This window comes from Pan paniscus, chromosome 6 (assembly GCF_029289425.2).
Source record: "Pan paniscus chromosome 6, NHGRI_mPanPan1-v2.0_pri, whole genome shotgun sequence".
Taxonomy (NCBI): Eukaryota; Metazoa; Chordata; class Mammalia; order Primates; family Hominidae; genus Pan; species Pan paniscus.
This window is the reverse complement of record NC_073255.2, coordinates 116978265-116991720: the sequence shown is the minus strand read 5'-3', so window position 1 is coordinate 116991720 and position 13456 is coordinate 116978265. Positions and strand designations below refer to the sequence as shown.

Genomic DNA, 13456 nt, shown 5'->3' with positions numbered 1-13456 from the left:
GTGGTTCCAACACTGGACTGGGGATCAGAAGGTCTGAATTTGATTTCTAATTCACACAAGTACCACAATGAAGAAAGAGGAGGGGGTGCATAGGATTATGATCTTTTCATGATTCAGTTTTCCTATCTTTAATGCCAGAGATCTGTCTTTTTAGAGCACAAAAGGACCTGCTAGAGATGGATTAAATATTTTAATGAGTAGTTATGAATTATTTATAGAGTAGCACAGTATTAATACAGTCATAGATTCCTGTTATGTCTTATTCCTAAATAGCCAGGTAAATAATAAAGCTAATAACGTACTTTGACATTGAAGAAAATCTATAGAACCGGTTAATAAACATGGAAAAATAATACAATGAATTGATAAATTATGTATTCAGAAATTCCTTAGAGAAATAGTGTTAGAAGCCAAAACCAGCATTATCTTTATTTTTATTTTATGTTTTTCCCAGGCCAGGTAATGTGCCATCGGACAGCATCATGTTTATTTTTTGTTTTGTTTGGAGATGGGGTCTCACTCTGTTACCCAGACTGGGGTGCAGTGGCACCGTAACAGCTCACTGCAGCCTCGACTTCTTGGGCTCCAGTGATCCTCCCACCTCAGCCTCCCGAGTAGCTGAGACCACAGGCATGTGCCACCACGGCTGGCTAATCATTGTAGTTTTGGTAGAGATGGGGTTTCGCCCTGTTGCCCGGCTGGTCTTGAATTCCTGAGCTCAAGCAATCCACCTGCCTCAGCCTCCCAAAGTACGTGGATTACAGGCATGAGCCACTGCACCTAGCCAGCATCATCTTTAAATGATGAAATTGTGGAAACATTCCCATTAAAATCAGGAACAATGCAGGGATGTACACTGTCAAAATAGTTATTATTAATAACTAGAGAAAGACATCAGAAAGCAGGAAACAAAATTGCTGTTATTTATAGACGTTATGATATATCTTTAAAAGCCCAAAAGATCAGCTGAAAAACACTTATAAACAATAAAAAACTTTAGCTGGATGGAAAATTTCTCCATGGCAAAAAATAGGATAAAATCAACATGCAAAGACAAACTAGGAAAAACAATCTGTAATGGATACGAAAATGAAAGTCTGGTTTTCCTAATATATAAACAGCCTTCAAAATCAATTAGGAAAAGGCCAGTACCTAATAGGCAAAGAATATGGACAATTCACAGAAAAGAAAATGGAAATGGATTTGAAACATGTGAAAAGACAACCCTATTTTCTCTCTTCTTCTTTCCTTTTCTTCTTTAGAGATGGGGTCTTGCTCTGTCGCCCAGGCTAGGCTAGAGTACACTGGCGTGATCATAGCTCACTACAGCCTGAAACTCCTGGGCTCAAGCGATCATCAGCTTCCTGAGTAGCTGGGACTGCAAGTATATGCCGCTGTGCCCTGTTCTCTCTTATGCCCATTTTCTTTCTCTAAAAATTTATTTTTAATTGATAATCAGCCCTATTCATACTAAACAAACTACAAATTAAAAGTAAGAATGAAACAATTTTTCATCTAGAAGAGTGGCAGATCAAAGAGATTGAAAATCTTCTGTGATGAGACAAGGGTGTGGAAAAACAGGTCTTTTACTCTAGTGGTTGAGAATATAAATTGATAGAGTAGGTACCAAGAGCAGTTTGGCACTGTCTATCAGATCATAAATGTTTATGCTCTTTGATCTAGCAATTCTGCATGTAGGACTTTTTTCTTATGGGTGTTTTCACACATTTATGTAAAGTCCGGTGTGTAAAATCATTGCAGCATTGTTTGAAATTATAAAAGACTGAAATCAATGTGAATGTGTATCAGCAGGGACTAGTTAAGTAAATTATCGTGTATCCCCAATGATGTGTAGCTGTAACATAATAAGATAGTGTTTTATATTCTGATATGGAACATTCTCCAAGATATATTATTGAGTGGGGGGAAAAAGCATGATTCAAAACAGAGGCTAGTGTGTGTACTATTTGAATAATAAAACAAGAAATACAAATAAAGGGGGAAATCTATAGATAGGTCTGTATAGAATACGACTGAAAGATTTTGACTGTTGATTTCCTTTGAAGAGATTCTCCTGTTCTCCTCTTCAGAGGAAAGAGAGAAGAGAGAGGGAGAGAGGAGAGAAAAGAGAGAAGAGAGGGTGACTTTTCATTATATGCCTTTTGTAATATTTAATCTCCTCCCTTTTCTCACCCCCTTGAGCATATATTGCTTTTCAACAATTAAAAAGATTAAAAAGCTCTTAAATAGATAAGAATTTCTTAGAGCAACTAGTAAGTACACTAACTGCCAATTGTTTTGAAATGTAGACATTCTGAAAAATCAAAATGATTGTGCCAAATGTATTTTAAAAGGCTAAAATATTATAGCATTTCAAAGTACGTACTCATATTTATAAGGACTTCCTCACTAGGAAGATTCCTGGGTTCTACAGAATAAAATTCTTGGCTACTTGTCTTATAGCTCTGAACAGACTTATTTTCCCAGAGAGTATGTTTATTATGTAATAGCGAGTTGCCTGACCCCCCAAAAAGCTTGTTCTATCATATTAAAATAAGGCAAAATGATTACTTTCAGATTAAGAAATTTGGACTCTAGATCTTGTTTATATAGTGAGTTCTTTAAAAAACTGAGGTCTTGGTTCTGAATAATAGTGGTTTACATAATTTATTTAGAATGTCATTTGGGGTTATCTCTGACCTATTTTTATAAAATAATCCCATCTTTAAAATAGGAGTAAAATGCTCATTTGCATAAGCCAGTAATAATAATTTAGTATTTTTCCAAGTATTTATAGTCAATGTGTTTGCCATGAACTTTTTTAAGGGATTGTTTTTAATTTTAGAAGTGCTTTAAAAAGCAATATTGGCATCTGGCTCTGTAGAAGTAGAAAACATGGTAACTTCAATGTGATATATTTGCTTTTTTCCCCTCTTAGGTCTTTGGGGTAAAAAAAATCCAAAGTTTACTCAATTTTATTTCTACATATATTACCTACAAATTATAGAGGTGAGACCTGCTTGCTGCCTGTTCATACCTGTCAGTGATACTAATACCTCCCGTCTGTACAGTGTTTCATAGTTTCCAAAGGGTTCTCCCATGGTTCCTCACTTGAGCCTGGTGAGGAAATACCTGTAAACATGGGTAGAAGTTTTAGTCCCTTGTAAAACTCTGGTATAATATCAAAACCAGGAAATTGTTCACAGATTCTAAGGATTGGGGAAAAGAGAAAAATAAACAAATTGCTCAGGAGTAGAATTTGCAAAAAAAAAACGAAACAAAACCAAAAAATTCTGGAAATAAGGCACGTTAAGCCTTACAGAGCGAGACCCTGTCTCAAAAAAAAAAAAAAAAAAAAAAAAGTGGGTGGAGAAGCACTTTTCCTGATCTAGATCAAGAAATAGAATATTGCTGGTGCTTGGAATGTCCCTACAATCCTGAAAATAGCTCATTCTCACTTTCTACCTCCCTCAACCGCACCCCCCCGCAAAGATAACCACAGTCCTGACTTGTAACAGCCTGTTTTTGAACTTTGTATTAATGGAATCTTACTGCATGCAACTGGTTTCTTTTGTTCAATGTTATTTTTGTGAGATTTATCCGTATTGTTATGTGTGGTTGTACATCAGTCATTCTCTTTGCTGTTCAATATCCCATTATGGGCATATACCATAATTTATCCCTTTATCTGTTGATGGGCAGAGTCCTTTCTAGTTTTGGCTTTTAAGACTAGTGCTGTTTGGAATTTTCAGGTATATGTCTTTTGGTGAGTATTTGCATACACTTCTGTTGGGTGTATACTCAGGAGTAGAGTCACTGGACTGTGGAATAGGCATATGTTCAACTGTAATGAAACTTGCCAAATGCTTTTCCAAAGTGGTTATACCAATTTACATTTTCCACCAGTGGTGTATGAGAGTTCCAGGTGCTCCTTTGCCAATCTGCGTGTTTTCTTTTTCATTTTAACCCTTTCCTTGAGTGTGGATTGGTGTCACATATTGTGGTTCTACTTCCTTTTTTCTCTAATCTATACCTTAAATGGCAGCCTTAGAGATCTTTTTTTTTTTCTTTTTTAATTTTGAAGTAATGATAGATTCACAGGAGATGGGAGAGAAATGTACCGGGAGGTCCTGTGTACCCTTCACTCAGCCTCCCCCAGTTTTAGTGTTTTGTATAACTGTGGCATGTCAAAACCAGGAACTTGTTCATGGGTTCTAACGATAGGGAAAAAGTAAGGGCAAAATAACGCAAGCAAAAAGACCCTGGAAACTAACTGTTTACATTGGTGCAATCCAGAGCTTAGTCAGATTTCACTAGCTCCGCGTGCACTGCGTGTGGGTGTGGGGTGTGTGCGTGTGTAGCAGTCTATGCAGTTTGATCCCATGTACAAATTCATATCACCACCATTGCAATCAAGATGACCAGCTGCACCACCACCCCAGCCTCCTTGGAGCTATCCCTTTCTAGCCGCATCCACCCATCCCCAGTCCCTGGGACCCTGGCAACCACTAAACTGTCATCCCCAAATCTTTTAAGAGCATAAATCAGATCATGTCATTTCCTTCCTTAAAGCCCTCCAGCAGCTCCCTACTCAGAATAAAATCAAACTCCCTCTGTGATCCTGCCATATTCCTCTCTGGCAGCCTCTGTGCCAGGTTCTGCCTTATTCTCCACCCGAGTCCTCAAATGTGGCGAGTTTAATCCTGCTTAAGGGCTTTTGCATGAATTATTCCTCTGTGTGTGTGTGTGTGTGTGTGTGTGTGTGTGTGTGTCCGTGTGTCTGTGTGATGTTATAATACTCTTCCTCTTGACTTCTCAATGGCTTCTTCCTGTCATTCAGGCCTTCAGCCTAAATAAATATCATCACCTCAGGGATACCCTCCCTGACCATCCCTTCATAGTCCCTCCCTCACTCACGATCAGGCAGCCTATTCTGCTGTCTTCATAGCACTCACCACTTCATGGTATTTTTGTTTGGTTATTCTCCCATCATCCATCTACCAATGTCCAATCAATTTTTATTTTCTGTCTCTGCTCTTGGTAGTCAAGTTCCGTGAAGCTAGGGTCCTTGCTGTCTGTTTACTTCTGTATCCCCTTCAACACTGCTTGGCACCTGCTGGTGCTCACAAATACCTGGTGAATGAGAGAATTAATGCCCTCCTTGTTTATTGGATCTCCTGGTCGCCTCTGAGTTGGGCGTCGGAGGACACCTCTCCTGGAGGCAGCATTGCGTTCATAGCCACTTCTTGTTGATATGAGCAGGGATTAGAGATCAAGCAATTACAGGTTGTTGTCAGCCAGGCTTGGGGTTTCTTTGACTATGTGATACCCTAAAAGGCAAGTCTACTCTATCTTGGGCTTCTGGGCCATTCCAGGGGCTTGAACCAAAGCCCGAAATTTTAATTCTGGAATTTGGCCCAGCTTTGTAGCTTTTGGTTTCCTGGTCTTTTCCTTAGCCTCTCCCTCAGGGCTGTCGGGGATAACTGGTTGGGCTGGAGATACATCATTCATTTGCCCCTTGCCCAAGCTTTGCAGTTGCATCTTGAATAACGTTTCCCATTTTCAGGCTGTGAATACTGGACCTGAGTGCTTGGGAGAGACCTGGGGAAGCCTTCTTTTGCTCACCCTACCCCACAGCCTTATCTCCTGCTAAGTCTTCCCTCCCTTTCTTTCTTCATCCTATCTCTTGGTTCCCCTAGATTGCATTTTGTAGGAGAAAGGGCCTCTTTTCCTCCCTCTTCACTGCATTTTCTTTGAGACAGGATCTTGTTCTGTCGCCCAGGCTGGAGTACAATGGCACAGTCATAGCCCACTGCAGCCTCAAACTCCTGGGCTCAAGTCATCCCCACCTCAGCATGAGCCACCATGCCCAGCTAATTTTTAAACTTTTTGTAGAGACAGGGTCTCACTGTATTGCCCAGGCTTGTCCAGAACTCCTGGCTTCAAGCGATCCGCCCATCTTGGTCTCCCAAAGTACTAGGATTACAGGCAAGAACCACCCACCTACCCATTTCCTTGATTCTTTCCTACCAAGTCCCTTAGTGTTCCTTGTAGTCTTGGTGGTTGCATCAGACCACAGTCTGATTGTTTCTTTCCCTGATAATAAAGATAGTTAAATTCTCAGGCCGGGTGAGGAGGGTATTCATTGATTTTTCACCCTGCCTCCTTTCTTCAGCTACTTTCCACATTTTTAATTCTGTCTTTTATTTACAATATCGCACTTCCTAATGTTGTTGTTGTTTAAAAGCAGGATACCTTCAGATGTAAGTAGCAGAAAACCTACGTTAAATTAGCTCAATAGAGAGAATTTTAGTGAATTCACTGAAAAGCCCAAGTCATTCCAATGGCAAAGCAAGGACCTGGTTTCTCTCTATATCTCAGTGTTATGACCTCAGCACTATTCATGACCATCTCTTCCCCTTGTGCTCAAAAGCTCCATGGCTGTTTGCTTGCAGCTTTAAATCCAGCAGAAAAGTTAAAAGTCTGCTTCTTCAACAGCTCAGTCCTGGGGTAGAAGGCCTGGAGTTGAATCCTTTTGTCTCATTGGCCTAATTTGGGTCAAGTGTTCATTGCTGAACCAACCGCTGTGGCTGGGATGATGGGATGTGCTCGTTGGACAATTAGGTTCCATCTTTGAATCTAATCAGGGGGTTAGTCCCACCCACAATACAGACTTGGGTTGTTTGGGGGAACAGGAATATGGATGCCAGGTGGGCAATCAATAAATAACTAGATGATACCGATTGTTTTCTTTTAAAATTTATAATGTTAGCTTCATTATGCTGAGTAAAAGGAAGGTACAGCTACCATTTAATGCACTTCTGAAAAAGAAGTATACCTTCTTTGTGGTAGTATGAAGCAAAAGATTTGGTAAAAGTGCCAAGAATTTTTGACCAAGGGTTAGGAGTGGTACCTTTATATGTGAACTTAGCCCCATACATTTTGTTGTCAATTTGTATTGCAGAATGTTCCTGGATTGTTGTATAATGTTATTTGGGACTTTTTGTTTTTCTTTTTGGAGATGGAGTTTCACTCCTGTCACCCAGGCTGGAGTGCAGTGGTGTGATCTTAGCTCACTGCAATCTCTGCCTTCTGGGTTCAAGTGATTCTCCGGCCTCAGCCTCCCTAGTAGCTGGAACTACAGGCATGTGCCACTGTGCCTGGCTAATTTTTTGTATTTTTAGTAGAGATAGATTTCACCATGTTGGCCAGGCTGGCCTTGAACTCTTGACCTCAGCTGATTGGCCCGCCTCAGCCTCCCAAAGTGCTGGGATTACAGGTGTGAGCCACTATGCCCAGCCTATTTGGGAGTATTTTTAAACAAAATTCAGGTACAGATTATAGGAATACATTCTTAAATTATTTCTCTAGAGATAACAGAGCAGTTTTAAGAGAGAGAAATACATGCTGATTATCTGTAAATTGAATTCAGGATGTGTAGAAAGAAAAATAATTTAGTTTTTATGCAATAATATGATTTTTATAGGATAGTTGATTATCAGCCCTACCCTATAATAAATTATTTGAATTAATGTCTGTTCTTGATATCTGGGGCTCTGTATTTTCACTTCTATATTCTTAAAAAGAAAAAAAGTTTTTGTAAGATGCTTCGCTGAAGTTCGAACCTGCATTCCAGGAATGGTTGAATCCCACAGACCGCCAAGCTCTTCCGTTTGTGGAATCAGCAAGGTGGAATGATGAAGGGCTGGGCTGGAGCCAGCCTGTGTCTTTACACAAATGACATCATTTCTTAGTTTCCTTAGCTATAAAAATGGGGGAAGGCTGGGTACAGTGGCTCACACCCGTAATCCCAATATTTGGGGAGGTTGAGGTGGAAGGATCACTTGAGCCCAGGAGTTTGAGACCAGCTGGGGCAACACAGCAAGACCCTATCTATACAAAAATAGAAAAAAATTAGCTGGGCATAGTGGTGCACACCTGTAGTCCCAGCTACTTGGGAGGCTGAGGTGGGAGAATTGTTTGAGCTCAAGAGGTTGAGGCTACAATGAGCTGTGATTGTGCCACTGCACTCTAGCCTGGGTGACAGGGTGAGACCATCTTAAAATAATAACATAATGTAAAAATGGGGAAATAACTGGAATCACTTCAGTGTTGTTGTGGGTAGTAAATGAAATAATCCACATGCACTGTCTGGTACATAATGTGTTCAATATGTGTTAGCTAGTAGTAACATGGTCTTATTTCAATGAATCTAAGATGACCGCTTGCAAGTCATACCATTGTTTTATGTACTACGTAAAAAGAAACACAGGTAATTATATTGCAAAATGTGGTTCATTTGAAGATTTCAAAACATATGAAAAAATGTGTCTTGAAATCAATGATATATGGTTTTAGGGCTGCCTCTGACTTGGAAGTCCTGGGAATTGTTTGCATACTCATAAATATACACCATCTGTCTTGGTTTAAACATAATAGAGTATGATCTAAAGTTTCTTTTCATTTTTGTTTTTGTTCTAAACTTAACATTTGAATTTGGCCTCATGTGTTGCAACACTGGAAATTTAATAATCACTCATTTATTCTGTAGGCTTAAATAATGGATTATATAACACCCAAGATTGGCTTGGCAACTTCGGTTATTTACTTTTCTTCAGTGATTTAGAAAAAATATGAGACATGTTTTTGGACATCGTTGCTATTGCTTGAATAAACCTGTTTGGGAGGTAAAGGCAGGTTAAATGGTAGTGCCGGTAACCTCTTAGAGTAGCACAAACTATTGGCAGAAAGCCTGCTTAGGTAAACACCTTTGATACACCCAGCACATTCAGTTTAGAAAGTACAATATTGATATTTGAAAGCAATGCGTGGTAGTTGATTTTCCACTAAAATTTAAATGTGGACAGGGTATTATAGAGCTTGAATGATAGTCACAGGCTATTTAAGGACCAACTTGTAGAGTAAAAAGTTGCTATGTAATACGCTTAGCATAAATTTAGAAGTAAAACCCGCAAGGATAGCATATAGCCTTGTGAGAATGCCATTTCCCTTAGGAGCCTGGTATTTAGAATGTTATGAATGGGATATTTATTATAAGCCTGTTTTTTTTGTAAAGGCTTGCTTTTTGATATTAATATTGAAATGAATTACGGAAGCCGTTCTGGGGACTTGACCTGTTTACTGACTGCGTCATTCATGGCTTAACCTCATCAGCCAAATGTCAGCAGGATTCTGCTTTTAAGACAACCACATGAGAAGAACAGATGAGCCATTCGGTCATCTTGTCATAAGCCCCAGAGGCTATCTCCTGGCACATCTGGCATGTGATGTATTTAAGTATTATTTGAGGGTGTTGAGTATAATTTTGTAAAAGACTGTACCCTGGTACATTCCATATCTTAATGCATTCTGAAACAGCAATATTATTTTTTTTTTGGAAACCCCAGAGGGTTTATTTACTGTATTTTGCATAGGGTTCAGCTGAACAGTACAAAAAGTACCTTTTTATTTTAGAAAAGGAGTTTTGGTTTAGAAAATGGAACCTGAATTGAAATAAAAGTAAAATTATTCTCAAAAGGAGACAGTTTATCGATTTAAGTACATTTCGTATCGCCTATGTAGTAGCGTTGTTTATATTTAGAATAGACGCAAGCCAGTCCACGATCTCTCAGCAAGACTTGACAAAAGGATATGATTTTGTCACAGTTACTCCCAGTGTTTCATTTCAAGCAATATGAGTCAAGGATTTGGTGTTTCTCATACTAGAATAAATTGGACTTTATTCGGGAAAAAAACCCAACTTGTTAATTTGAAGTGCATGTCTCAAAGCCTAAACATTATTTTAGTTAGTATTTCTAAGTAGATAATACATACATATGGTATAAAAGGGTGATTGTGAAAAATATGCCTCCTTTCCCCTCTGTCCCTTGTTAACCAGCTTGCCTCCAGAGAAAGAGCTGTTCTTGTTTTTAATTTTATTTTAAATTTTTTTTAGAGATGGGGTCTTGCTATGTTGACCAGGCTGGTTTTGAACTCCTGGCCTCAAGTGATCCTCCCACCTCGGCCTTCCAAAGTGCTAGGATTACAGGCGTGAGCCACCAGGCCCGGCCGAGCTTTTCTTACCATGGTATTCTTGTGTTCTTCCAGAGATTTTTTTAAAATGCCTCTTCCTTTTCTCACTCCCTCCCTCTTTTTCTTTTAACACAGATGGGAGCATTGTGTGTGCATTGTTGTATACTTGTTTTTTGCACATACGGATCAGGGATTTCTCCGTTTCCTTACCTTCTGATCTGCCTGCATGGCAGGAACATTCACTATGCAATGACTATCCCTGTGCTCGTCAACGTTCCCGTGTGACCTTGCAGTTAGGTGGGACCATGTAACTACTTCTGGCTAGCAAACTGTGAGAAGTGAGTTGTCCCACTTCGGGGCTGAAGCACTAGGAACCTCCAGCTCTGCCACAGAAGCTGTGTGTCATGTGGTGGAGCCTCTATCAGCCTAGATCCCTGAGTGATTACGTGAAGCCGAAGCTGGCCCTTCCCCCCTGGCCCCTGCTCAGACCCAACCTATGCTGAACACGTAGTTGAGCAAGAAATAAACTTCTGTTATGTTAATTTGTTTCTACATCACACAGCTCCTCTTGATATAGCTGATTTCTTTTTAATAGCTGTGAAATTCATAACACTTTGAATGAACCCAGTTCAGATGATCAAATGCTTAAGAACAAAAAAGCATCTAATTAAAGAATAATAACTTTAAATATACAAATATCAGATCAATGCATCTTATCCCAATGTGTTGCCACGCAAATATCTGTATACATAATTTCTAATTAAACTTTTTAATTTTTTAAAATTTATTTTTCTGAGATGGCGTCTCGCTCTGTCGCCCAGGCTGGAGTGCAGTGGTGCAATCTCAGCTCACTGCAACCTCCATCTCCTGGGTTCAAGCAATTCTCCTGCCTCAACCTCCGAGTAGCTGGGACTACAGGCACATGCCACCACGCCCGGCTGATCTTTACATTTTTAATAGAGACAGGGTTTCACCATGTTGGCCAGGCTGGTCTCGAACATCTGACCTCGTGATCCGCCTGCCTCAGCCTCCCAAAGTGCTGGGATTACAGGCGTGAGCCACTGCACCCAGCCCAGCCCATAATTAAAAAAAAAAAAAAGGAATATATGCTTATTGAAAAGTATAAAGAAGAAATAAGTACTTTATTATTTGAAATGAGGCTTGATTCTTTAATATTAAGGCTTATAATTTTTGCATTAGAATTTGATATTAATTTTCTCGTCATTCTAAAGGAAGATAAATACCAACGCCATACATGCTTGCTGTTCTCATTGAATACTACAGTCAGTAGAGAGGAGTATTGAAAAAGACTGTCTCTACCAGAAACTTAACAGCCATAGGGAAATGGTACATTCGCTAGAAATAGTTAAGTAACAATACAAAGCGCCCCTGAGTCTAGTTGCTGGGGAGGCCAAATGTGAACTGGCTCTAGAAAGATCTGGGTGGGCTGAGAGACCACGTGGTAATAGCATAAGCGAAGACAGAGTGGACATGAGTCTGGCTGCTTTGCAGGTCAGACGGACAGAAGAGGTGCCAGGCAGGTAGAGGGAAGAGAGGACACTTGGCTTCTGTAGAAGTCGTGAGTTGTCGGGGAGATTGGATCAGGAAATGAGATGATAAATTGTAATTTTATAGGCCTGCTGGGTAGAAAGTAGGGACTTTTCCTTTCATGCCCTGAGGATAGCATGGGATCCAGGGACTGGAGTAGCATGGTAACTAAGGGCCAGGTGCTGGAGGCAAGTGGCCTGGGTTCCAGTCCTGGCTTTGCCACCTTCTAGCCGTGGAAAGTGCCAGCAGGGTGCACGGGTAAGTGTATAGGTAATGTGAGCTGTGATGATGACTGCTGTTGTGCTACTTGGGAAGGAACCTGGTGACACAGAGCGACACCTAATGAGGGAATAGATTAGGCCCCATTCACAAAGTGTGTTACTGTGTTTACACAAATGCTGGATGATAGTCTTTCTAGGATGTTTCACAAGCACTCCTTTATTGGGCCCAAAGTTTAGACTAAGTGCTTTACAAAGGTTCTTTAAAAGAAAAACAAAAACAGAAACATTTATTGGCTGGGCACAGTGGCTCATGCCTGTAATCCCAGCACTGTGGGAGGCCAAGGTGGGAGGATGGCTTGAACCCAGGAGCTCAAGACCAGCTGGGGCAACATAGTGAGAACCTCCCATCTTTTAAAAAAACAAAAACAAAAAATTAGCCAGGCATGGTGGTGCATGCTTGTAGTTCCAGCTACTTGGGAGGCTGAGGCAGGAGGATCTCTTGAACCCAGGAGTTTGAGGCTGCAGTGAGCCATGATGGTGCTTCTGAACTCTAGCCTGGACAACAGAGTAAGACCCTGTCTCGAATGAATGAATGAATGAATGAATGAATGAATGAAAATTTTTATTGAATAACTACTATGCTCTAGGTTGTCTGGCAAGTGGAGCACTGGATATAATAAACAGGGTAGAGACCAGAGGAAGTAAATACTGTTTATCCATTCTGTACATGGTTACTAAGTTAATGTCAGGTTTCTATTTGGCCCTTGAAAAACCACTCCAAGTAGGTGAGAAGTGTCTGTAAGTAAGTTAAATTTTTGTATGATGACGGATGTCTTGATAAAGCGCAGTGGCATTCAGAGGGAAGTTTAGTTGGCCCTGCCCTGGATGTCCTTGCTTTAGTATCTGGCTGCTTTATTGTAACATGCTTTCTTAAAACCTTCTTAGAAGTACTAATTGGATCCCAACTGTGGCTCCTCCAGTCAATGGTAAGTTAGTATTTGTGTAGTGACTTTTTTTTTTTTTCCTTTTTGACACTGGACCTACTTCCATTTACAGTCAGATACTGCTTAAAACCTTTTTGTGGGCAAAGTAGGTCAAACCTAAAGTGCACAGAAGGGAACTGTTCAGGTAGAGAGGCAGATTCTGTAGAAGTGCCTGTCCCGTTTTCCCTTCCCTGCCGTTGGATCACTTTTGCTAGAGCTGTGCAGCCTTCATGCCCAAAGCTTGGAGTCTCTCCAAAAGTATTCTAGAATGAGATTCTGCCAAGTGCTAGCATTAAAGCTTCAGTATTGGGGCTTTGGAGTGCCCCTTCTGCCCTTTGGCCTTTTTAAATGGAAACTGGGCGAGGCTGGTAAGCTATACCTTACTATTCTAAGGTGACCACCACTTGGAGTGTGGGTTTAAGACTGCTGCTAACCTGGATTTCCAGTACAGCTCTGCTGCTTGCTAGTGGGGTGACTTTGGACAGTAATAATAAAGCTATTTGTCAATTATTGAAGCTCTTTACTATTTGCCAGGCAGCAATGAGGCCAAGCACTTTTCATGAGTTGTATTTCCTCCTCTTGATAAACTCACAAGATGGGTCGTATTCTTGTCCCTATTTTTGAGACGGTGAGATGCAATGGAGTCAGCCAACCCAGTTCCACCACATACCA

At 40.4% G+C, this 13456-nt stretch overlaps 1 protein-coding gene across 8 annotated transcripts in view; it reads left to right on the top strand.

The window, feature by feature from the left end:
* The window catches only part of SMURF1 (SMAD specific E3 ubiquitin protein ligase 1), a 116347-nt gene that overhangs the window by 6675 nt on the left and 96216 nt on the right, over positions 1–13456 (top strand). The window contains exon 1 of one of the 8 annotated variants that reach the window (XM_055115153.2): positions 1268–1384. The exons of the other annotated variants lie outside the window; for them this stretch is intronic. Within the exon in view, the coding sequence (XP_054971128.1) occupies position 1384 (1 nt within the window). The 5' untranslated portion in view covers positions 1268–1383. Of the gene's footprint in view, positions 1–1267; positions 1385–13456 lie in introns of those variants that run through there. 8 annotated transcript variants of the gene reach the window in all.